Source organism: Protopterus annectens, chromosome 10.part0 (genome assembly GCF_019279795.1).
Source record: "Protopterus annectens isolate FY-2018-M chromosome 10.part0, PAN1.0, whole genome shotgun sequence".
NCBI lineage: Eukaryota > Metazoa > Chordata > Ceratodontiformes > Protopteridae > Protopterus > Protopterus annectens.
Genome location: NC_056744.1, coordinates 1427008321 through 1427035858, shown reverse-complemented (window position 1 = coordinate 1427035858; position 27538 = coordinate 1427008321). Strand labels below are relative to the sequence as shown.

At 41.8% G+C, this 27538-nt stretch overlaps 1 protein-coding gene across 1 annotated transcript in view; it reads left to right on the top strand.

The window, feature by feature from the left end:
- KIF14 (kinesin family member 14) overlaps positions 1–27538 on the top strand; it is a 2369812-nt gene that overhangs the window by 2040972 nt on the left and 301302 nt on the right. Inside the window, exon 23 of the mRNA XM_044086046.1 lies at positions 24835–24929. Coding sequence (XP_043941981.1) covers positions 24835–24929 — 95 coding nt within the window. The remainder of the gene's footprint in view (positions 1–24834; positions 24930–27538) is intronic.

Sequence of the window (27538 nt, the reverse complement as noted above, 5' to 3'; positions counted from 1 at the left end):
TACAGAAATAGATGCCGACAGGATGATGATGAGATTTCTTCAGAAGTAGATTCAACTGGAGCCCTCCTGGCACCAACCCCCTCGGGGGCCCTGGGTATGACCTCATCTGCCCTTCTATTGGTTTCTTATATTACAGTCAGACCTTCGGGTCAGACCCTTCCCAGAGCACCAGCGTTGGAGCCGACAATCCTCTTGGCTTCAACTCTGACAATCTGTCTTACTCTGTTGACACTAATATTGTTTAATCGGGACAAATCTTGGAGCTGAACCCCATGGGCTGGGTCGACTCTGAAGTTTTCGGATCTATCCCTTTTTCTAGGTCCCTTGGCACTCAGCAGGTCAGCACTGTTGTCATCCTCAGAGCTGGAACAGATAAGAGCAGAGTATGTCCCTCCTTTTTCTTTCTTATATTGGGAGAGGGCTTCTTCAGCTCCAGTTGTGTCTTTGGCATTTCAGGCATTTGAAAGGGATCTTTCCAAACTGAAAGAAGAGGTGTCTTTGCCAGGCTCAGCTCTTTTCTGACCTCCATTTGATCCTATATCTGAATCTGTATATCCTGTTTGACTGGGACAGTTAGCCTCCTTCATCCTTGAGGTGCTTGCTACGAGAGTTCCCAGCTTTCTTCTTAAAGTTCCGCAGAAGACTAAACAGGGCAGGTTCCTAAGAAATGGATTTGTAAAAGAAGACACTTAGACTCCTTTCGGGAGTCTGTTATTGAAGACACAGAGTTTGATTAGGGTGAAAGATTGCCACTATCTTTTCTAGAAAGTGTCATCTTTTGTGACATTCTTGAATTGCTGAAACAACAAGGGGGTTGGTTCTCCAACATGCCCTCTCCTGAGGAGTCTGTGTTCCTTGAGATATTTGGACCTGGCTCTTCTACCGGTTGGGTGGTACAGCTCACAGACTACCTTCTAGATCTAAAACCACAACTGGATAAAAAATGCTGTCCTTGTTACTAAGAAATAAAAAGAGACCTTCTAGATCTAATTGTGCAGTGGAAATGTAAGGAAACTGATGTGGTGAAGTCGATACCTCGCAAGCTGGACAATATTTTGGTTGTTTCTAGAACTAGGACACACTAGAGCAATGGTCCCCCAGTGGATGTTATGGTTGTTGTGGCAGACACAAAGAAGGAACTCTCCATGAAGAGCACTTCTATTTATCCCCCAAAAAGGGAGTCATAGGATTTGGACAGAATCAGGAAACGGGCATACACTTCAGCGACTTTTGCACTTGGAGTACTGAATTAATTCACGCTTTTAAGAGACTTGATGAAGCAGCTAACCAAATCCTTCTCAAGTAACCTAACAGCAGACATCCAGAAGTCAGTGGAGTCCCAGTTGCCTGTCCTGCACAGACTATGTCTAAAGTATCCATGCATCTGCCCTCCAACACAGCTGATGGTATGGCCAGGTAGGCAGGCACTGGCATCGCTATTTGCCAGTAGGCCTGGTTGCACTTGTTCTACTTTCTGGAAGACTCCAAGACATCCTTCATTAACAACTCTTTTGATGGTTCAACCTTGTTCAGACTTAAGGTGAAGGTAATGCTCGCCAGGAATGAGCAGGAAGGCAAAACCCTGGCTGCAGTAGAAATCCATTTCCTATCCCTCAATGGAGCTTTTGTAGAAACAAAAAATAGGGGGGGAGCTGTGGTTCAGAAAATTCCTGGGATTTACTCAGGGTGCTTTTCTGGACAGATCCACCCAAGACAGAGGGGGGAGTAACTTTAATGGATGTCACCCCAGAGGCAGACCACAGAATCAGGAATTATGTGATCCTTTCACTGAGTAATCTTACCAGCACTCCTGAAGGGTTGCCCAAATGCTACACTGTGGAGGCAGTCAAGGAGTGCTTATCCCTGCACCTTCAAGCGTGGCAGGCAATCATGCAGAGTTTAAGGTCACATATCATATAATCACTAGAAGCTACATTATTCTCTTTGTTTCTTCTCCACAGAAAAAGAGAAGGATTCCAGATGTACCAAAACAGCATAAGTAAAAAAGCTGCTAGAGAAGAGTCATCCAGCAGGTCCTGCTTGACCAACCAGGATTCAGAGTCTGTTCCAAGTTCTTTATAAAAAAAAAAAAAAAAAAAAAAAAAAAACAGGGGACCTAGGGTCAATCTCGGAAATAGGCCACCTCAATCAGTTTGTGAAAGAGAAAAAAATTCTGGGTTGTCATGGTTCAGTCCATCCTACCTCTTCTAAGGAAGAATGACTGGATGTACTCAGTAGATCTCCCAGATGCCTGCTAGCATATCAAGATATTGAGGCAGTCCAGGAGATTTGTCTGCTTCATTTTCTATTTCAGGCAGTGTCCTTTGGCCTCACAACAGCACCCTGAGGGTTCACCAAATGCATGGCAGTGGTAGCAGCATATCTTAAACTACAGGGGCTCTGGTTGATGTCCTTCTTTATCACTGTTACAGTATTCATAGCATGTAGGATCTCCTTCAAAGGATAGCCCAACTTCCAGCCAGTATACCAAAGACTTTATATCTTCATAGCATTGTACAGTAGACATATGCTCCTCATGCAGGCATAGGGCATAAAAGTGACATATATGTGCTCCTTAATCAGAACTTCTTTACCCCAAGTCCAAACACCGCAGTTGAACATCAGTCTGAACACCTTTCACTCAGATGGTTTCTACTGATCCATTTACAGATAAGTGCCCCATTAAGGTTCCTTCTTTTGCTTCTTTCATTTGTGTACTTTTATTGCCAGTATGCTTCACAGCTCTCTGTTCTCTTTATCTGTTTATCTTGAGAACCAGTGTTTCAAAGTTTTTATCCAGGTTACAATGGCTGAATCCACTTGCCCCAAGGTACAGCCTTCTCTTAAAATGAAGACTAAAAAGTCATACTGACTCTGCTATTATCCGGCCTCTGCTGGACATCTCTCTCAAGGTGAGTGAAGATCCCAAAGGTCATCCAGTGCCAACACCGATTTTTTCTGCTGTGACCCTGGCAGAGGACAGAATGGAACTGACCTTATGCACGTCCTATGAGGCAGTGCAAATGTCCACCATGGATGTTGAAGAAGAACCACGGCTGACCATTTCCGAATGGTCTAGGGGGAATTTCCCAGATTCTAGTTAGGGAAGAAGTCCCTGATACCCTTATTGAGTCTAGGCATGGCTCAGAGCCTCCTACATTGGTCAAAGCTGACATCCCACTAAAGAAGCAGCAGGAAACTAAACATATTCCACACATTGCTAAGCATTCTCAGCAGGAATGGTATGACTTTACCCAGAGCTTATTCAGTGGCCTGACGGCTTTGAGACCACCTCAGAGTTATCTGTTCCTGTTTCTCCTTGGTCATCAATTCCAGACAAAATGAGTAGGGTGTCTGATTCTTCAGATGAGGAGTTGGACTCAGGAGATGAATTATTGGCCTGCACCTCAAAGATTACCTCATCTTTGGACTATGGGTCTGAGGAAAAGGACTCCTTGAGTCTTGATTCTCCCTTTAACAAGTTATCCTTTTGGGGACACAATAGTTTGTTCGCATGATGAAACATTTTAAGTGGGATTGGTCACAAGTCTTGGATATTCAAAACAGGTTATTATGAGATTTTGCAGATGAAATCTTCTAAACCTTTTGCTGTTCTCCTTGTGTTGGACACCTTGTTGGATGCAATTGCAGCTTGCCTCCTTGGCTCCTGATTCCCAGCCTCTGGCCCCTAAGAAGTCTGATCATTTGTATAAGGTGCCTGAGGCATTTATGTATCTTTACAAGTGTCCTCATTCTAACCCTGAAGTGGTCTCTGTTTCTGCTGGCAAGTCATCCATACTTTTGCCCTCTTCCAGACTTCTTCCTTCTGATAAAAACAGTCAGGTTATGGAGAGGCTGGTGGAAAAAGATGTGCAGTACTGCCACTGTAGCCATCAGGGCCATAAATTACCCAACCCATATGACCAGGTATGTTTTGGCATATTTATCTCATTTTGGGGGGAGGTTGTCAGACCTTCCTGACTCTGCTCTGTCCTTATTTAGTTCCACTTGTTAGGTTGCATATCACTCCATCAAATGCATCCTCTCGATTTTACTCTGGTTCAGTTATGGGGAGGTACTCTTGGCTTCATTACTGTGCCTTACCTAATGATATTAAAGCCAAACTCCTAGATGCTCCTTTGGAACATCAAAATCTCTTTTATATGGCTGCTGCTGATTTGCATTTAAGACTGTACAAAACAAAGATAAAGTGATGCAGAATCTTAAACAAATCTTTGTTTCTTCCATAACCAAATTTCAAAGAAACTCCTCCTAAGTCTGCCATGGTGCCTAGGCATCCTCATCAGCTTTGGTTTAATATTGTTTGTTCGAATGGCAAAACATTTGCCGTTCGCAACAATGAAAAGTAAACCCAAACACTAACATTCCGACTGGCCACAATGTTGACCCAAATGATCGACACATTTGAGTCGACACTGTGGCCGAAACCATCACGTGATAGCTGTATAGGAGCTGATGTAAATCAGACTCCTATATGACATATCACGTTTTTGCAGGGGGGGGGGCAAGCCCCCCTGCAGCCCCCCCACACCCCCCCTACTAATATACTCTTAACTCCGAGATCGCATTACAGTGGGGATATGAATGTATTTCCAATTCCCACTGTACCGCGATCTCCATGCAAATAGTCAAATTCACTTATGCGAATGCACTACTGCATTCACATAAGTGTGTTTGACTATCCCATCCATTTATGTTTTGTGCATGGCATTCTGATTTTCGGCAGCAGTGCACAAACCATAGTAAACTATTATCTTTCTGTGGGAAAGTGGGTTCCTAAGCATATCTTCTCTTGTAGATTCACCAGACTCAAAAGCCCTATTTTCTGGACAAATCTGTCTTCATCTGACATGCTTTCTACCCTTTATCTGAGCAGGTTCCTCTATCTTTCAGGCTTTCCCTGTCTTTCCCTGCTTGGCAGCAGAGCACTTCAGACTCCTGGGTTCTGTCCATTGTCTGTCACAGTTATTTTCTGGTATGGAAATCCCTTCCCCATCTTCATCCCCCTCCAAACCAACTTCTTCATTTTCTGTGGCTCTGCAGGATTAACCAGATCAAGGCACCATTTAACCTTTTCCAAAATTTCAAGGAAAAACAGGGATTTACTCCTGAGTGTTCTGGTCCCCAAAAAAGATAGATATTGGAGACTGGTCCTAGACTTAGAATTCTTCCTTCTAGATGCTTTCCCTTGAGACTCAGTTTCCACTCTTACTTCTACAGGCTTTTCTGATCTCCACAGATGTAAAGGATACATATCTTCTATTCCCATTCACCATCTCTTCAGAAAGTCTTTACATTTCTCTGTTTCTTCCTCTCATTTTCAGTTCTCTGCTTTGCCCATTGGTCTTTCTACAGCCCCAAGGGTGTTCACCAAATGTGTTGCCCCTGTTGTAGCCTTTTGCAGGCTTCAGAGAATCCAGATACTCCCATATCTGGATCTCCCTCTCAGTGTAGACTTTTGCCAGATCTGCACTTCACTGTGCCCCTTTTGTGCTGTCTGAGATTCACCATCAATCTCAAGTAGTCAGGTCTGACTCCTGAAGACCACATTTTTTTTCTAGGTTGCAGAATCCATAGATGTTCTTTGTATTTCACTGTTGCAGTCATTACATTTGGGTAATCTGCTGGCAGGTTGCCCTCAGTTGGCCTGATTAACAAAGTCTTGGGTCCTGCATCGGTTGCTGTCCCTTCTTCCATGATGTCAGGTCGTCAGGGGTATAAAACATGCAGCCGATGCCATTACATCAGTCTTTCTTGCCGCGCAGTGCCCGAAGCAGAAGCAGTTCACAAGTGCCGGTCGGCCGACTCCTGAAACTTTTGTTTTCGAGTTTCAGAACCGAAGTCTTCAACTAAAAAGCTAAGTACCCCATTGGGGAAACTTTTTCTTGCTCCTTACCGATGTCAGTAAAAGTTAATAATTGCATTATATAATGGGAAGCAAATACCTCATAAGGATTTTCATTTGTACGGTATTCTTTGCCTAGGCCCTGACCACAACGTACCTTGCTGTTAGTTTTGTGCTTTATTTAATCAACGCACTATCAAACGTCGTTACATTTTTGCTTCTAAATATTTTGGCTCACGCTTTAATTATCCAGAAGTGTCGTTGATTAGCAATCCGACTACCGGAATACCTAAAAAATGCAAAGAAAAAGGGATCTTGCACCCCCGCCCCTGCAAAAAAATATAAATGTGTTGTTTTTCACTGTTTTGGCTTTCAGTCTTTTGGGATCAGTTGTTAGCCATTCAAGATTTGTGTACTTCGATGTTTAGAAGTAGACTCGACAGTCCTGCAGTGGACTCTTTCAGTTCAGTGGTCTCTGATGTCACATCCACTGCATATACCAATATGCCTAACACCACTTTGCAAGACACACATCGGTTGATGGTTGACCTGTAACAGTCTACAAAGGGTTGACCATTCTCCTCTTTGCTTCTGGTAGCCCTGCTCAACACAGGCATATCCCTTCTGGGGGGGGGGGCTGCATTTCGAGGAGAGTACTATTAAGGGTTCTTGATCATCCACACAGGCTAGTCTTCATATGTCTTTGAGGTGAGGGTAGTCCATCTAGTGTTGCAGGCCTTTCAGGACTCCCTCCCTGAGGGTGTGATTGCTATACAGATGGACAACATGACAGTAGTCTGGTATATTAACAAGTAAATTTAATATGGAATGAAAACAGTGGCATCAATAAAACTAATGGTGATGAGGATTATTCCTTTGTAATACTTTATAGAGCAGGTACTACTTTATTAGAAGTTGAAGATTCTTCAGATCTGGTCAGAAAAGAAATTCTTACACTTGGAGATTCGATTATTAGAGGAACTGATACTTAACATTTGCAGAGAAGATAATGAATATCGAATAGTGTTATGCTTACCAGGAGCAAAAATAGAAGGTGTAAGACTAACTTTGGAGTATGGCTCTGTTTTTATTCCTGTCGGTACGAATGATCTCATCCACAAGGATTCTCTGACTGTTAGTAGGGAACTGACAGCCTTCTTAGATAGTATAGCTTGTACTAGTTTTAGGACGTATTTTTCACAAATAACTTGTAGAAAGGATAGTCGGGTCACCGCGAATGAAGATTTTTTTTGGGTAAATACCTACATGAAAAAAATGTCCTGTTTTAAAAAAATGGAGATGTATAGAGCATCCAAGCCTAGTTTTGGGCACACGTGTTCAGACAGGATAGCGTACATTTGTCAAGATCAGGGAAGAGAATTTTTGCAGCAGATATTTTGCAATATTTGGCGCACACTAGGCAGGATTTTTGCCAGTTTGAAAATTTAACATTTCACAGATACCAAGATTTGATGCATCTCTGATAGTTGTTAATGCTAAAGTTGTTTTACTGGAAAATGTCCTACATTCCCACAAGATTGATGATGATATTGTTTGTTAAATGTAGTTAAAGAGCAATGACTGGAAACCATTTCTATCAACGCCTAAATGCTTTTACTGTTCAGACATTCTAACAAAAAATCAGATGGAGGTGTTATGATAGGGACTAAAGATAGTTATGAGACTTGTGACTTTTACACGTTCAGTGATAACACCAATACTATAGACTGTGTATCTGTAAAAATACAGCCCTGGAACATTTAACAGTTGTTGGGAGAGTGATGACTACCAAAGTCAAGTGCTTATGACCTAGAGGAATTCATATATTTCTTGCATGAAGCGCAGGAGGGAAGAATAATATTATCTGGGGACTTAAATTTTCCAGAAACTGACATGAATAATATTGATTCAACAACATTAGTAAGGAAATTATTCACAGTGTATGTTCAGGAACAGCAATTGCTCCAAATTGTAAAAAAAAAAAAATCCTACCAGGGAAACAACATATTAGACATTGTGTTCCTAAAAAAAATCCGTTACTTCATCAAGTTTTGCCACTGTTGATGTGCAGTGATCATGGGGTTATAAAGGTTAATTTGTTGCTTGATAATTCTGCCAAATTTAAATCTAAACCAATGCACAGAAGATTAATTATAGATTATATGGAAGCAAAACAGTCACTATGTAAAACTAACTGGACTGATGTGTTCAGTGGAAAAACTGCAGATAGAATGTGGAAAGTCTTGAAAGAGAAATTGAGTGCAAAACATCAAAAAAATGTTTAACATCAGGATCTAGGCATACAATAATGGGGATATATTTCCATAAGAACAAGATATCTGATTAAGGTGAGAGACAACAAAATATAAGAAACAGAAGAGAGGTTGAACTATAACTTTAAAAACAGCCATAAACAAGGTTGACAAACAAATGAAGCATAGAGTGAGACAAGATCAAGAAAAATTTGAAGAAAATGTATATAAAGACAGTGCGCACAGTAGGAAACCTTTTTATAGCTACGGTGTCCTAGTGATATCCAGGTAACCTTAGATACTGGAATCAAATTAGATTGTATTGCAAAAGAACTGTGCAAACTGGATCCAAACAAATCACGGGGAGGAGACAGAATTAGTCATAATGACCTGAGAACACTTCAGCAAGAACTTATGGTACTATTATATCTATTATTTACTAGGTCATATAAATATGGAGAGGTTCCTCAAGATTGGAGACGTGCTTATTAAACTTGTCTTTAAGGGAAAGGGGAGTAGGACAAATCCAGATTTGTGTAGACCCTTAAGTCTACTTTCATGTTGTGGAAAAATAATGCAGAAGGTAATATTGGATAAGATATTATCAGAATTAGATAGATTGGGACTTGAAACCATGTATCAGAATGCATATGTTGAAAATAGATCTTTTACCACCTGTAACATGACGTTCTACAACAGCTATGAATGAAACATTGTGCTGTGATGTACTTTATATAGATTTAACTTCAGCATTTGACAGGGTCATACACAAAACACTGATAAATAAATTAGAACAACTAGTTATCGATGTACTGTTGATAAGATGGATGGCTACATGGCAAGTATCATACAGCAATTAGACAGGTGAAATTCTTGGTTACAGTCAGGGTGTCCCGCAGGCCTCTGTACTAGGTCCTTACTTGTTTGGGTTGTATCTTTCAGACCTAACCTTTTCATCTGAGGTGTTCTACAGTCTATATGCAGATGACCTGAAATTGCATAACCTGATTACATGTGTTACAGATAAGGCATATCTGTAAAAGAACTTGACTAAATTGACAATTTGCGCACAGGAGAATGTGCTGATAAATACATCAGAAACTAAGCATATGAGATTTCGGAGACAAAAATTGAAAAGTGAATATTTAATACAGCACACCGTGATTGAAACTGTAGATTCATTTAAGGACCTGGCTATATGGGTAGATTCATCTTTGAGTTGTGCTAATCTTATCAACCAAATGTCCTCCTATTCCCATGCTGCAGTATTCTGCATATTGGTTTATCCCTTCAGTCTCGTGTATGTACGGCCAGTATTCAAAAGTTTTCAGTCCCTCTATGGTGCATCAGACTTCAGGCAAGGTGGAGGAACGTGGGCCATAAAAGTGATGGCACGCACCAGCCCTCAGAACTTTTCAGCCGCCATTTGTACACCAGGTGTTCCTGCTACTGCTGACATTGCGATCGTTTATTGAGAGAAGTACACTGTTGAGGAACCTTTTTCAGTCCTCCTTTATTGTAATATTGCTTGTTAATGTCATCCAGAAAGAGAAAGTGTCAATGTGGACACCAGATACCTCATAAGGACCCCCACAACAAGTTTTTGTTCTGTTTAGGTAGAGCTCACAAATATAAGGCCTGCCAAATTTGCCAGGCACTTGTGCCGAAAACTCTGCGTAGCAGGTTGCACGTGTTAAATTTGTATCTTGAGAACCAACGCCTGAAGCTTCTTACACTTAGAATGGAAGGTCCTACCAATGTCCCCCATGATCCGCCCAAGAAGAAGGCCAGAACCTTATGGCCTTCGACTTTGGCTGAGCCTCATCCACCAGAGTCCCAGCCTGTGGCCAACATAGGCCTGGTTTCAGGGCCGGGTTCCGAATCCACTTCTGTGGAGGTCGCAAGTACTTCTAAGGACACCGCACCATCCACAGATGAGAGCACGTCTGCCAAGGCTATACTGGCACTGCATGCCGACACTGGGGGAACCAGCGATTCATGGGGAGTCACCTGTGCTTCTTTACAGTCCCTGGTTTCTAGGAATCCACCCACCACTCCTTTAAAAAGAAGGGAGAAGAGAAAGCATATTACTCCCTCTTCTGAAAGCATGCCTGAAAGGCAGGCATTCAGTCAGAAACTCTTCAGCGCCTTTATGGCACTTAGGCTTACATCTTCTTCCACCTTCACCCCTCCTCCTCTCTCAAGCCCTAGGCCTATGCCTACAGACCATCCTCCTAGGGATGAGGACGTCCTTTCAGACTCCTCTGAAGAATCTCTCTCCTACAATTCACAACTTTCTTCTCCTTTGGGATATGGATCCCCTGAAGAAGTGTCCCCCGACCCTGATTCCCCAGTGGAAGATTTGACATTTAGAGAGACCATTAGCAGGATGAAGGAACATTTCAAATGTGATTCCTCAGAAATGTCTGCGGTACAGAAGAGGTATTACGACCTCATCCAAATTGAACACCTAGCCCATCTGCTGTTCCTCCCATCCTCCCAGCCTTTTTAGATGCCTTTTCTGCAGCATCCACTAACCTGGACTCTCAGCCTTCTGCACCAAGCAGACCAAATAGGCTGTACAAAGTACCTGACACTGCTAAGCACCTGATAATGTATCCCCCAACTGACCCAGCCACCATCTTTTTGGCCGCTGACAAAGCCACCAAATTATTACCAACAACTACTGTTCTCCCTGCTGACAAGGACAGCAAGACCATGGAGAGAATAGGGAAAAAGGTTTATACCTCTGTTACACTGGCTTTAGAGCCACTAATTACCAGACCCATATGGCTAATTTTTACAATCTGCCACAAACCATTTGGCAGATATTCCAGACTCCTTTGTCAAAGCAGCCCTGTCCAACCTTTTGGCTCTTACATCTCAAGTCACCAGACACTCCATTAGGTGTAGCTATGATGTTGCTGAATCCTCTGCCAGGTCAGCAGCATCAGCATCTGCCCTGCGCAGATATTCCTGGCTTCACCTACAACCCCTGCCAGATGATTTTAGGGTAAAACTCATGGATGCGTCCCTGGATAATGCTGCACTTTTTGGATCTAAAGTAGCAGACTTCTTTAAATCACTGCAACAAAAGGGCAAAGAGATGCAGGACCTCAAACATCTCTTGGTCTCACCAATTCCCAAGTTCCAATGGAACTATCCTTCCAAAACACAGTTTATCAGGAAACAATCTTGGCCTAACCCCACTGCTAGACTTCGTAAACACACCAGGAAACAACCTCCTACGTCTAGAGCACCTTCTGCATCTAGCCAGATATCTCCCTTTCAGGACAGGGCAGGCAGCATCTGACTACCTGCCACCTCTGCCTCAACCCCCCCCCCCACCATGACCCTGTCCGCCCGTCTCTCTCATTGTCTCCCCCTGTGAACCCAGATCACCAAAAACAAATGCGTCCTGTCTATCCTCAAAGATGGCTACTACATGACTTGAGTCTCTCCCCCCATATGGAAGGGCATTCCCCCTCCCCCTCCACAACAACTGCCCCTCCTACAACCAGTACTGCAGATATTACCAGACCAGGGCACTATACAGTCAGTCCCACCCTCTGCAAAATGAAAAGATTTGTATTCAAGGCTGTTTTTGGTCCCCAAAAAAGATGGACCATGGAGACCTTTCCTACCTCAATCTCTTCCTAAATGTACCCACCTTCAGAATGCTCACCCTGCGTACCCTTTTTCCCCTGATTAATCCACAGGGAGTCATGGCTACTCTAGACATAAAGGATACCTACCTCCACATCTGTATCAAACCCTCACACAGGAAATACTTAAGATTCTTGGTGGGCTCCTCTCATTGGCAATTTTCTGCCCTGCCTTTCTGCCTTTCCACTGCTCCCAGTGTCTTTACCAAATGTTTGGCTCCTGTCCTAGCTTACGCCAGGACAAAGGGGATACAGATATTCCCCTCCCTGGTCGACATGCTCATCCAGGCCCCCAACCGTCGAATACTACAAGATCACCTCCATGTGGTGCTCTCCTTACTACAGTCCCTGGGATTTCAGATAAATCTGCCAAAATTCCACCTCCAGCCAACTCAGGACATTGTCTTCCTGCGGTGAGAATAAGAACAGACCTCATGGAGGCTTCCCTATCACCCCCAAAGCTGAGCTCCCTGTCAGACCACCACCTCCATGTGCTCCAATTGACCCAGTTAACTGCAAGGCAGTATCTGAAACTATTGCGTTACATGGCAGCCACAATACCCATGCTACCTTTAACAAGGCTCCACATGAGGAAGCTGCAGTTGTACCTTCACTCAGTCTGGAAACAACTCAGTTAGCCCTTGGAGCACTCTGTAACACTTCTTCACTGCTTAAAAAAGGAGGTACTCTGGTGGTGGGACTAGGTACAAAGAAACACTGGACTCCCACTACAGCCACCACAACCCACCCAGGTCATGCACACATATGCCTCAGACATGGGCTGGGGAGCTATCTGTGACTAAGACAGGTGCAAGGCTTGTGGCCGGATCAACTAAAATTAGAAAACGTCAATGCCAGAGAAATGAGGGCAATCCTGCTAGCCTTACAGGTATTCCAACCTTTCCTCCTACAGGGGACTCTTCTGATATACAGACAACACAATCTCACTATGGTATATCAACAAGCAAGGAGGGACCAAGGCCTACCTGCCATGCAGGCTAGCTCTCTTGGTTTGGGAATTGGCTACCTCACGGGGAATCTCGAGCTACCTACAATCCCCTTCTTTCACAACAAACAGGCAGATTGTTGAGCAGAACCAGCAAAAACAACCACGACTAGATGCTTCTCAGAGAGGTCTTCTTAGATCTGGTCTACAAGTGAGGTATACCTCAAATAGATGTGTTCACCTCCTCCCTCAACAGGCAACTTCCTGAGTTTTGCACCAGGACTCCAGAGCCACAGGCACTGGCAACAGATGCCTTCTCAATATCCTGGAAGGGGAAATATCTGTATGCATTCCCCCCATTCCCTCTCATTCAGAGAACCCTGCTGAAAGTACAGCAGGAGAATCCAAAAATCTTGTTGGAGACTCCCTACTGGCCCAGATAGCACTGGTTCTTCTTACTTCTTCATCTGTCCAGGGGTAATCACCACAAGTTACCCACCAGAGTGGACCTCCTCACACAAAACAAGTGGCAGATAGTCAACCTAACTCTGTGGCGGATAGGATTCTGATTCCATTTAGATTCCATTTAGACACCTTTACGATGAGGATGTGCCCGATGTCCTGCAGGAGGCCAGGAAACCTAATACCAAGAAATCGTATCTCCAAATGGAAATGATTCACTATTTGGTGTCACAAAAAAACAGCTGGATCCACTTTTTAGCGAACCTCCCCTAGTGCTGTCTTATTTGTGTGAGCTACTGCAGTCAGGTCTAGCTTACTCATCCGTTAAAGCCCATCTGTCTGCTATTTCTGCCTGCTTACCTTTAGACCCCCCCCCCCCTTACTGCATGACTACCTTGCAAATTTTTCTTTAAAGGAGTTCTACACCTTAGGCCTCCAAGGAGACCCATTCCCCCTCCTTGGGACCTCAACTATGTGTTAGAGAAGCTTACGCTACCTCCATTTGAGCCAGCTAATAAGGCCTCCTTAAAGCATTGCACCTGGAAAATCATCCTGCTGGTGGCTCTTACCCCAGCCAGGAGAGTATCCAAACTACAAGCCATGATGGCTACACCACCCTTTCTGTTTTTTTCACAAAGACAGGGTTACCCTCAGGACAAACCTGTCCTTCATGCCCAAAGTCGTCAATGACAGATCCCTAAATCAGGCCATTCAGCTATCTAATTTCTTCCCCAACACACAGGGGAGACAGTGAGAGAGTGCTGCATTCCTTGGACATGCACAGACAGATCAGATTTTACCTGCACAGCCCCAAGGCTTTCAGACAGACAGACCAGCTATTCATATCCTTTCATCCCAGAGCCCTGGGTAAGGTAGTTACCAAGCAGACTATTTCTACTTGGATGTCAAAAGCCATTACCTTTTGCTACCAGTTTCATGGCCCTGCAAGGGACAGTAAAAGCTCATGCCACTCGAGCAGTGGCATCTTCAGAAGCCTTCTTCAAGGGTTTGGATACCCCTTCTATTCTGGAAGCTGCCACTTGGACATCAGTCCACACCTTCACCAAACACTACAAGCTTGACTTCATCTCCAGGTCCAGGACAGGTTTTGCCAGGGCTATCCTGCTTGGATTTTTGAAATCTGCTTCTAGACCACCACCCTAACCTCAGTGAGCTTTGGCAGTCACCCATATGCAGAATACTGCAACATTGGAAAAGGACATAGAACAGTTGTGTAAAATCTTACCATAACCGTAGATGTCCTTCTCTTCCATATTGAACTATTCCTTCCCACCCACCTTACCCTCTCATCTGCTACGTTTCTTCCCTTTCTGGATGGCAATGATACAGCATTGCCCTACAGGACTGGCTCTGAATGGGGTTACTCTTCTGAGGGCTGGTGTGTGCCGATGTCACTTTTATGGCCCATGTTCCTCCACTTTGCCTGACGTCTGATGCACCATAGAGAGACTGAAAGCTTTTGAATACTGGCCGTATGTATGCGAGACTGAAGGGATAAACCCATATGCAGAATACAGCAACATGGAAGAGGAGGATATCTATGGTTATTGTAAGATTTTACTCAACTGTTCTTTATTTAATGAGGTGGACAGTAGTCTCGCCTTTGATAATCACATAGCCACAGTAGTCAGGAGATCCTTCTACGTGGCACACCTCATCACAAAAGGGTTCTCATCTAGGAAAAAAGAGGTCATTGTTCCCCTCTACTCAGCACTCATTAGACCCATTATAGAGTACAACACCCCTTTGGAATGTACCTCACAAGACATCTGCAGCAGCTGGAAAGGCCACAGAAGTACCTCACAAAGAGGATTACTGGCCTCAAACAGATGCCCTACACTTACCATCTGAAAAAACTCCAGCTTTACTCTGTAGCATATCACCTACTCCAAGGTGATCTCTGCCTATCATATAAAGCTATGTCAAACCCAGAGCTGTTTGACATGTTACACCTAAAGAAATCCCAATCCCTCCGAGCTACATGCTCTAGGGACCTAAACCTTGTCACCACAATAAACAGGACATGCTGGAGGGATAGATTCCTGTCCCAAAGGCTTCTCATACTCTGAACAAGCTACCCATCTATGTCAAGCAAAGTTCCTCATTAGCACTCTTCAAGAAAAATCTTGATAAGTGGATGGGAAATAGGAAATACACCCTGGGGATCACTTTGGTGGCTCTGCTCAACAGGGGCATAGGAAAATAACTTGCTTGGGTGGCATAAGCCAGGGAACCTTGTTGGCTAGGCTTACTTAGGCCCTTGGGCCAATAGCCTAGTACTTCCTATGAGCCTATGATAGTTCTAGAACTATAGGTTATATAAAAATATTTATAAAGTCTAGGAAATCAAAAATGATGAGGTCATTGTTTGTTAGTTACATTAGACCCAAACCTGAGTATGGAATAACAATATGGAAACCTTATAAGAAAACAAGCATGAGTAAACTGGAAAGAGTACAGCAGAAATATACCAAGGGCATCCATGCATATGAAAATTTAAGTTATTATGAAAGACTAAAATGTTTGAACTTGTACAGTATCTCTTACAGATAACTGAGAGGAAATCTTATTTAGGTATATAGGGCATTTCCTCTGAGAATGTTTGGAGTTATCAAAAAGTACTAGAGAATCATTAGACAACCTATGTAGAAGATTCTGTAGGAATGAGAAATGTACTAATTGGTTCTCTGACAGAGCAACTGATGCATGGAACAGACTACCAAATTACATTAAAGAAAGCACTAGTTTAGATATTTTTAAGAACAGCCTGGACACTTATTATGGGAACAGCTGTTTTGGTATATTGGCAAGCTAGAAGGGTATTAATGCCCATGCTTGAAATATTTGTATGTATGTATGTATGTATCCTTGCTTTGTCCTTTTATTTCATACCTAAACAAGTGCAGCAGTTATGTTGCCCTAATCCCTCTACAGGATCCATCACCAAGAGATTCTCTAGTTTACATCTGGCTCCCAGGTCTCCTTTATGCCTTTCCTCCCATTCCTTCCACAACAAAATTTCTTCAGAAAACCAGAAGGTGTAAGGCAGAGTTATACTCATTGCCAAAGTTTATTTTCCCTTTCTATGGCCTCATCTGGGTGCTGGATCCTCATCCAGATCTTCTGAATCATCCATCAGGTCAGTCTCACCAGGGTATAAGAAACCGTGAAATTAACCACATTTCACCCATTTCTAACAGTGGCCAGAAATGCCAGGCTTTCTGTTCTGGTAATCCACATTTTGTCATCTTCACAGAAATGAATTGCTAGAAAAATTTATCTCAGTAAAGGAAGAAAATTTACCATTTAGGCGTCTTCCAAAGGGCTAGATTCATTTTCACCCCCGTTCCATCTATTTTGGATTTCTTGGTGGAGCTTTTTCTTACAAAGGACCCAACTTTTCAACCATCAAGCTACAGTTATCATCCATTTCCAATTTCCACCTTGGGTAAAATCAGATTTCTATTGCTTCCCTAAAGATTTCAAAAGCCTTATTGAAGGAAACTTTCCTTTTAAGACCTCCAATAAGAGATCTGGTCCCTCCTTAGGGACATTATTTTTATACTTCAGTTTTTAGCTTTTTTCAAGCCTACTGCTACAGTAGATTTAAAATATCTTTCTTGGGAAACCTATCTTTTGGCTGTCAAGTCCGCAAGGAGTATTTCAAAGTTGCAGGACTTATCTGCTGGTCTTTCATCAGAAAAGAATGTCTTTAAGAACGAATCCTAATTTTCTCCCAACAACAGCAACTGAAATGAACCTTAATCAGACTATCAATCTGCTAATGTTCTTCCCAAATTTTTTCTAAAACAGAGTGTGTTTTCTACACTTGCTAGACAGCTCAGGTCTGATTTACACAAGACTACGGATATCTGGAAATCTGATCAGCTTTTCATTGTTCTCTCTAAAGCTAAAATTGGTCAAGGAGCATCAAAAATCTATCTTTGCAGGTGGCTTTCTGACTGTATAATGTTTGTGTATGAAAACCTGGGACTGACTTTTCATAAGAAACCAAAAGGCATTATGTGAGGGTGATAGCTACTTCTACTGCCTTTATGAATAAGTCTTTTATTGAGGAGATTTGTGCTGCAGTTACTTGGTCTGCTGTTCATAACTTTGTGTCTGTCCTTTTTCACTCCTGTTGAATGGCTGGACCTGACAAGGGGGCCTTGTCCTTGAACAGCCTAGTTATTGCTGTTCCTTGTGTTATTGCCTTCTTTTTTGGTCCGCCGTGCTAGATAGGTCTGTATATATTAAATATCAGATAAAGTTTATATTTATAAGCAGACAAACTGTATCTGAGGTATTTTGGGGAACAAAGAGAATAATTGGAGGAGTCAGAGCCCTGGATCCAAAGCTTCTGGAAAGTGCCAAGGTTAGATTTGATAACCCAAAAGCTGAGCTGGATGCAAACCAAGACAAGACGGATCTATCATTATGGTAAGTACATAACTTTTGTTTATCTTTCAGAACCTCTTGTCTTGACTTGAGGTACTAAGCAGTGATGCTGCCTGTCAGTCCTCCTTTACTAGGTACTTGGAGACTCTACCAAGGCCAGAGGTTAAAATCACACTCTTTGCTTGTATATTTGTGTGACCCCATATCAGAGATACCTATGTTTTTGATATGCAGATTCAGTCACATTTCAGGTTATAAAGTTAACATAAGATCTGAAGTAGTTAACTTCATATTATCTGCAACCTGTGGGTATTCGGATCCATATCGGATCTGAGCCAGCAACTTTTCAAGCATCTGCTCCGAGCTTCAAGCTCCTCCCCCTTACCTATAACCCATCACCACCTCCTACCTGCCCTCAGATCTCGTTTGCCGCTTCATGCATCAGCATCGTGGTCTCCGTAGCTCTGAGCTTAGGGTAGTAGTACGTGCCTTTTGGGAAAATATTTTTCTTTTGTGCAGTGAGAGTTTGTATTAGTTCCCTTTTCCTCTCCCAAATGCTGGTTCATCAGAAAAAGTAGTATAGTCTAGTAGTTTTAGTTGCTGTATAGTGTAGGCCCACCCCTCCCCGTAGGTGTGCGTGTTTTTGGTGTGTTAGAGTGTAGTAGGTGTGGCTGTGTATGTGTACAATGGCTGATCAGCCCAAACCTATGTTTAAGAAATGCACAGAGTGTAAACATAAACTTTCACCGGCGGATGGTCATACTCTGTGTCTTGTTTTCCTAGGAGTTCCACATTTGTCTACTTAGTGCAGTGTGTGTGCCGGGTTTAATCCTAGGGCCTTAAAGGAGAGGAAGGCCAAACTGGTGGCTAAAGGCCTTCTCCCTGTTCTACGCTGGACTCATCTTCCTCGGCCTCGGCTTCCACAGCTGACGACGAACCCCCCACCACCCACCCACCTCAGGCAGGGACTCAGCCTCCCACTAGACCTGTTGAAGGGGAGGCATCCGGAAGAAAAAGGACAGAGATAGAGAGAAGAAAGGGGATAGGCCCTGTAAATGGTCTCCAGATCGGAAGTCCTTCCCTAGCCCACCTTCCAAGGTCTCAAGACCTGTGTCTCTTCAGCTCCACTCCCCTAGATTCTCCCCAGAGTCGACAGAGCCTTCGAAGCCAAGGCCTTCATCTAGATCTTCACAGCATCCAGCTAGATCCGAGTCGGTCGCTTCCTTGCTCTCAACTCGGAGTCTTTCTGAGATGGATATGGACAGGATGATGAGGAGGTTCATTCGGACACAAATCCAGATGGTTGTCTTGCCAGACACCTCTTCCTCCGAAGGGGGGACCTCTGTGCCCATGCCCTTCTTTCATCCTATTTCTCCTTCCCTGATCTGGCCTGCTGGTTCAGGGTTTATGGATCCGGGGATCTTCGGCGCGGGGGATTCGACACCGATAGTTCCTCCAACCTCAACTCCGGCGATTACCTTGAGTTCCTCGGATTTGACCAGTTCAGATCCGAGCGGCTCTCGGGGCCAAGGACGGGGAGTCAGACCCGGGGGGATGGAGGTGTCTTCGGCTCTGACTTTGTTGGGTCTGAGCTGTTCCTTCGGAGCTCCGGCTACCCCAGCCTCGACCCTGATCCTCACAACAGACCCGGGGAGAGCCTCCTCCTTGTTGTGTGCTAAGGAGGTGTGCTCTCCATCGGCGTTTGATGTGGTGGAGAGGGGCCCATGGATCGAGACCCCAGCCTATTTCCTTGGATTCCACCCAGACTCCCTTGGATTCAGTTACGACTCCCTTTAGCTTGTCCCAGGGACAGCCCATGCCAGAGGACCCCCCGGTAGTTCCCCCTGGAGGAACCCCCCCGTGGCTCACAAGCCCTCTTCAGAGAGTCCCACTGAAGAGAATCCTCATAAGCACATGTGTAAAAGGAGGCACCTGGACTTCTCCAAGTCATTGACTGAGGACACTGATTTCGATGAAGGAGAAGGTTCCCCCATGTCACCTCCCGAGGATGTCTCCTTTGGAGACATCATGGAGATCCTCAGTCAGAGTCATACTCTAGTGGAGTAAACTTTAACCTTTCTCCTGAATTTTATAGGAAATGTCTTTATTTAGGGGACCATGAAAGTGGTTAACTGTCTGGGAATTTGGTTGGCCACCTATATGTGGCCATGGCATACTGTTAGATGCGTGCGTTAAACATTAATTAGTAAGTGTAAAAATATGTTAAAGACCAGTAATTTAAGAGCTCAAAATATTTGTATTACCTTTGACATTATTTAAATCCAGGCTATTCTAGTCATGTTTCTGTTTTTTTTTTAAGACATGAAAAGCATGGTGATGAATATACAACAATAGGCTTATAAAAACACTTTTTATTAAGGCAACATGTAAAGTTCTTGACACCTTGGCTAAAATAGTCTTCTATTATCTTTGAGATTAGCTTAGTTTATGCATAGACATTGATGGTTTGTGTTTGTTTGGATGATAGAGGTCTTGACACTGGAGATTGTGCACCCCAGAGTGCCAGCCTCATATTTGGATGTTGGGTGGGAAAACAGAGTGGATAAAAGGTGAACTGTTTTATTGTTTGATAACAAGCCACACTTTTTGAAGAGGCATCACTAATTGAGCCAACAGTATTGCTGTAGTTTAGAGAGAGTAGTATAAGAATTCATTACAAAACTTGTATGACATGCTTACCATCCAACTGCAGGATAGTGATGTACTGTATATCCACACAGTTTTGCATGTGTGCAGTATAAGATTCTTGAAACATTAAGGTGGCATACCAGATGAATTTTTCTTTTTGTAGTGTTCTTGTGTTATAGGTGTGCTAAAAGTTTTGTGTTTGCATATCAGTATAGACTGCTTCCAGGAAATACCTGTCCTCCCTGGTCATCCCATGCTCAGAGAGTTGTATAAGAGTCTGAATATTGGTGGAGGTAACTTGTGTGTCACTTCATATTTAAAATTTTGGAGAGCAGTTTCTTACTGTTAAGCAAAATTGTACTCTGAGTTGTTCAAGGCAGTGGAATGGAATTGCCATACCTATAACAAATTCAAGTTATCTCCTTTGACCTAATATTCTTAATAACAGTGGCAGAAGTATTCAGTCATACTTGTTTGATCGTATCTAAAAACAGTAGTAACCCTCCCATAGCGACATGTAACTTCAGTACTTTGACCCTACAAATCAATATACCTTCTAGGACATACTTCCACTACTAAACAAACAGAACAATTACTTATTAGGTTGTACTTGTAAACCCTTACTACAAATATCTATAAGTGTAAACACTTCCAACAAATCTTATAAGTTTTGCTGTTGTGTACAGGAAATACAGAATTAAGTTCTGGACCTGCAAAGGCACCACAATGAAATAACCAGGACCACCTTTTAAATTTGCAGAATAATGTTGTGTCTTTCGGCTTTTCCCGGTTAGGGGTCGCCACAGCGAAACTCCGGTCCGCTAATGATTGGCAGTAGAATAAAGGACTAAAAATAATTTAGACCACTGCCAGAACCGTATACAGCAAAATACGTAAGCTACAGGCCTGGATAACTGCAACCAAATCTCACATCCTTGTTCCCTCCATCTCTTGGCTAAGGCCGCACATACAAAATAAGTTTTCCATACCAGGGTATGCAGTCTTTAGGAAAGATAGACAAAAAAGATCTAATGTAGTAGTGATACTTGCTGACTCAGTTAACACAACCCAAGACACATCCAGTGCAACCTCCAACTGCTGTGAAGAGAAGCTTTGCTAGTAATACTTTTTGCTGGAAATGCTAAACAACTACATACTGGATGAGAAGATCCAAGCACATAGAATGTAAGAAATTACTTCGTGATACTGCATGATTTTATAACAAATGAAAAGGAGAGAGTTTTCTTTTAGGAAATTTTGATGTTCTTTGAAACTGTTACGATAACAACAAACTTAATTCAGATATCGTGTCTGTGGGAATTCACCTAACTTATAACAATTTAAACTAGGGAGGACTCATTCAGGAATTGTAAACCTGTGATATTGGATTTTGACTAGATAGTTTAACCATGGGTATAGTGGCACCCTGCCAAGCCATTTCATTGACCATTTCCCTACTTATGCCCTTATATAGAAGCATAAACCATTGTCAGTAATTCTCATACAAATCTATGCATAGGACACCATAGGTGAAGAAATAAACTAAAACTTATTGGAGCTGTCTGGAATTTGAAATGGATATAAATTGACTACAGGAAATCTTTTCCTCCTAAACTAAGAAAATAAATATGCACCACTTGCCCTAGATAGATTCCATAATAGCAAATATCATGGGAAGATGGGAAAAATACAAGCAGAATAACAACAGCAATTGTTTCAGTAGGTACAGGGAAGTTTAAATAGATGTCAGTCTCATAAAAAAGAAGAAGAAATCTTTTATTGTAGCAGCATCAAGTAAAATATAATAATCCTTCATTATTTTGGTATTTTGTAGAGCAGCTGCTTGGTAACTTAAAAAGTACAGATATGAACCCATTGGACTTGACAGCACCAGATGATATGGCTAACAGTGTTGCAGACTTCTGTTCTGTTACTGAAGATAAAAGAAAGAATTTCTCCATAAAAGAACTTACAACCAGCTAAAAGATGTTTCCTCCAAAAAATATACTGACAAACTTGTGACTGCATTCAACTTCTAACCCACTTTTACAACAAGCAGTAGTGAAAAATCTGCATGGCTTATCTTTGGTAGATAACCTTCACCAAATTACATTAACAATTAGCTCTCTGTATGGCTGCAACAGTCACAGCATTAATGAACTTGTGTCTGAGAGAGAGAGCTGTACCTGAAATTTGGAAGCAAGTCAAAATAATTCCCTTGAGCAAGGGTGGGGACCAGAGTAAAATAAGACAACTGTAGACCGATTCCTGTTCTTAACCCTTTTTTTCAACATTTACAGAATGTGTCTTTCACGCATTTCTCACAATTCACTTTCTTGTCATAATTTACTGTCCCAGCCCCTCATGGGTTTGGACAAGGACATGGTACCCAAAACAACATTGCAAAAATTGCTGAACCATCTTGCAAAAGACCAAGACAGAGAGCTAATCTTAGCTGCAGTATTCCATGATTTTTCTAAAGCTTTTGATATCTTGTGCAATCAGTTACTTGTTGAAAGACAACACCACATTGGATATTATTGAGCATTTAAATAGTGATTCTCAAATGACCTTAAAGACAGCGCTTCTTTACTTCCATAGAAAACACGATCTTTAGTGCACAGCTAACATTCTTCTTATGCTGATTCTCATCCCCTGACCTATTATTCATTTCCCTTTGGGTGCAAACCTTCTGGTCCAATCATTCCCTGAGGTTGAGGTTTGAGTGTACTGACTTTGGTGTTTTCATCTACAGGAAGGAACAGGATTTGTATTTTAAACCCTGTTTCTTCCCCTGTGCATGCTAATTGGCAACCAAGAGGTTGCTGTGCAGTGTCCATTTGTTATACATGTTCATGGCTCTGCATGAGATGTAGTCAGGTAGCTGTGACCCCCCCATTTGAAAATTTGCACCTCCATATGGTCTATACTGGGGATTTTGCACTAGAGGGTGTACCTTGAGCCCATACACCAACCAGTCACCCTGAAGAGAGGTGAGCAGGCTTGGCCTTATCCTTTCTCCCCCCCTTGCCAATCTCAACAAGTGCCCTTGTCACTAATTGAAGTCAGGCCATCTGGGTTGTAGTGAGTGCATTATCCCTCAGTTCCAATGTAGCTGCCTATACAGCAAACATTGGAATGCCTTAGGAATCAATTCTAGGGTTCTTACTCTTCAGTATATTCATCAACTCCCTGCATCTTCATGCAAATGGAATCAAAATCCTTCAGTATACAGATGACTACCTTATTACATTCAGCCAGTCATAGTTCCACACTGCTGAATTATTGAATAGAAGAAAACAAGCTAATAACATGAGAATGAAAAAAAAATATATAACTATTGATGTTTCGCAAGTGGCCACATAATGCTGCATCACAACAATCTACAACAATTCAGGGAGAATCAGGACCTACTGAAATCATACGAGCATAAAAACACCAGGGATTAACTATCAACCATCAACATAGTTTTCATGTCCAAATCAACCCCACCATAAAAGTTCTATTGTAACATGTAAAATGTAATGTCTTGGAGCTTTTCTCCCTGGGCCTCCACTGAAAACGGGCTTTCTATGGCCCAGTGGACTTCCCCGGTCATCAAACTTAAATAAATAAATAATATACTTAGAAAACTGGGAGTCCTGTATAAAATTAAATGTTAACTGTAATCAGATTCAGTAAATGATAATTAACTGAAGTATGGCAGCATAGCTATTGCAAAACCCAGGAGTCCATAATATCAAAAATGACCTCAGCCTGCTATAGAATTGCAAAACTTGCAGCTCGCCAACAAACACCCAACATTGCACAGTCCCACAGCAGTTAAACTGGATGATAATGAAAAACAAATTGTTACCCACAAACAACTGTTATCTACAAACTGGTGCTGAACCCCTCCTGCCCAACACTAAATAATCTTCTAAAAGAAGAGGCTACCACCAGGCTCTTTTGTTCAACCAACTAGCAGCACCTAAATGAAAAACAGCTGTTCAGAGAAAGGATATAGGCCACCAAGTCTTTGCCTTACGGCTAAATGGAACAAGTCGCCAAACTAACTTCCTGACATTTAAAACGTGTACAAAATTATTCTTCCTAAATTCCAACTCTTGTATCTCTCATAAATAACTCGTGAGGAATATCATGTAACTGATCAAATCATTCTCCTAATCTGAACTAGTCTCTCCTAATTCATAAATTGGACACACCTTTAATTTCTCACACAGATGACATCTTAATTTAAGGTACATTTTCCTATCTTATTTCCCTTCTTCATCTGCTACCCTAAAATTCTTAAGTATATATTGTACTTACTTGCATAAACACTCTGCCTGAACCCTAAATCAATGTTGTATGTATGTATAATTGTTAATCTTTATGAAGATCTGACCTTAATTTCTAGAACAGCTTTGTGTACGTAGTTTACTAATCAGGAAGTCTAGTATGTAGTTACTCTGATAAATAAATGTCAGGAAGAGTAATCAACAGAGATTTAATGTGTCAAATGATTCTTAATTAGTTTATATTTGTGTGTGCTTAGTTAATATTAATATTCGGTATTTTGGTTTGTGTTACTAGAAGTCGGAGTCTGATGAAGAACCGTAGAATATCAGGATGCTTATATGAAATAAGAGTGCATCCAATTCAAAGTCTACAGTTTTCAAACCATTCAGGTATTGTAAAAAGTTGTATTAATTCATTAGAATCCTTATTTTGTTCCTCTCCATTGAATAGGAACTGTTAAAGCAGAGCTATATGTTAACAGTCTAATCACCATGTTCTCGGAAATCACTGATAATTTAAAAAAAAACATAGGTATGAAATTTCTTTAGTGAATTTATTATGGAGCCATTTGAATCTGTAAGGTTCACAAATGCGAGTCTGAGAACATTGGTCACAAAATTGAGACTGTTACTGTATGTGTACTAAAGTCAGGATAACTGTATCTCCACGTTTTCTTCTAACTATAAAATACAGCGATCCTAAAGACAGAGAACTTAACTTAGCTGCAGTATTCCATAATTTTTCTAAAGCCTTTGGTGTTTTAATCCTGCTGGAGTGTAGCATGGGTCTGGCAGGTGCAGAGAGAAGGTGCAAGGTCTTTATATGACATTGCAGTGAAGTTTGATAGTCAGCATGTGATTAACTAATTAGTGTTCTGGAACTCATAATTGTGGGTCTTGAACATGTGTCATTGAGCCAAATTTTATAGCTGCAGATCACCACAGCTAGAAATGCATGACCATATTTAATCAGAGGGTGTTAGTCATTAACACTACCTAGCTGGCACTGAAGGGTGCTTTCTTTTTTACATTTAAGTTACTAACAAGATTTAAAACTTTTTGTGATGATCACTTATAAGTTATTATAATGCATTAGTGAGTATAAAGTCTGTTTTCCTCATTAAACTTGACAGGTGGAATGTTATTAGGATGTTAAAATGTAAGGCAAGTGTCTGAACTGCCATGAAAACATTTTTTACAGAGCTGTGTTTTTTATTATAAGATTGCACTTATATTTATGAATGTTAGCTATTTTGTCCTTGTAACCTGATTATAGAATACTGTTGTGTTTTACATCATAACACATCATAAAGCTAATATGCTTTTGACTGTGTTGAAGATGACTCTAACAACTCTTTTAAATCTGATTTATACCTTTGTTTGGTTGCCTAAAAGTAAAATTAAGAAAAGCCTCACCCTTGTAAATGTAACCTTCCTTATTAATTAGTGTGGTAGTCATATGATTGTGTATGTTTTACATGCTGTCCAGCTTTTTAAGAGTAGTGCTCTGATTATAAACTCCTATTTACTTTCTTTTGATTAAGCATGCTAGGTGATTATCCTCATTGTAGAATTTAATATTATTTCACAGCATCTACGAGGAACGTGAAAATTATGTGGTTCCATTTACTATGAAAATGTAGTGCCATAACATTTGTAACTACAATGGTTGTGAAGCCTTTAGCACTGCTGTTGGGGTCACAGAATGTAAATTCTAATAAGAAAATGTATGCCTTTCTACCATTTCGCTCTAAATCAAAGATCTGATGTTGTCAAATTTCATTCTATCCTCAGCAAGTGGGTTCGGATCCGAACCGTCAGATCCAACTCAGCCATTGCTAAAGCTCACAGTAACCAAATCTTTCAAGCTTCTCCCTTATCCATAATGCACCTTCCCAACTACCTCAGATCTCATTTGCCGCTTCACACTAACAGATGTGGTCTACCATCTCTCTTGAGCTGTACGATTTAGATAAGTAAAAATGTATTTTTATTTCTCCTATTTCTGCTTTTCTCAAATCGCTATTTAGTATTTCTTACCTTTCTTATTTGTACTTACTACATTTCCACTTTTTCTGTAGTACTTGGTACCTCTTAGATACTGTCGCTAGTATCTTTCCCTCTGTATGACTTTGTCATAGCTCTTCCATGCCATTATTGGTATTCCCTTACCCTATCTTCTTCTGTTAAAAAAATAATAATCTTTGTCTATCATACTTAACTTTTCTCAGTATAACTCCTTTCATTTGTTGTTGTTGTTGCTGGCATTATTGTTCATTATAGCTGATAAACTTGCTGGTTTCAAAAAATGTTCCAAGTGTGGGCATAAATTGCCAGTTCTGATGCTCACTCTCTTTGTGTATATTGCCTGGGCCCTCTTCATTTACAGGAGTATTGCTCCATTTGCCATGGCTTAATCCCCGCGCTCTTACGGAATGTAAGAAAAAGTTGATTTTACAGGGTCTTTTGCCATCTTCCTTTGGAGAAGCCATATTGGAATCGCACTTTAACCAAGGCCTGCATCTTTAAAATCTTCTTCCTCTGGTTATTCTAGGAAGAGAAGTATGAAGAACCCAGTCGGAACCCAGGATCCAAAAAAACTGAATGTGCAGAAGCATTCCAGCTTATTGGCACAGACAATTTCAACTCTCCTGGTTCTAACCCTGATAGAGTCGGATCAGACACATGCCGAACAATTGGATCAGACATTCACAGAAGTTGTGGAGATGCCTTCCCTTCCACGCACCAGGTACTCCTCGTCCGTGGATCCAGTCCCTGGTAGGCTCCCATCCCCCCTTTTGAAAAAAAAAAACAATGTCTTCATCCATACACTCCTCTCATTCTTCCAGAAGCCCTACAGAAGAAGACGTGGAGAGAGAGTGGTGAGGAAGATTCTCTCAGTACAGAGGCAGATTGGTTTCCCTTTGGCACCTACCCCTCTGGGTCAGGTTGTCCAGCCTTCCACAACACCCCCCTTGCAAGTTCATTCTGTGACACCA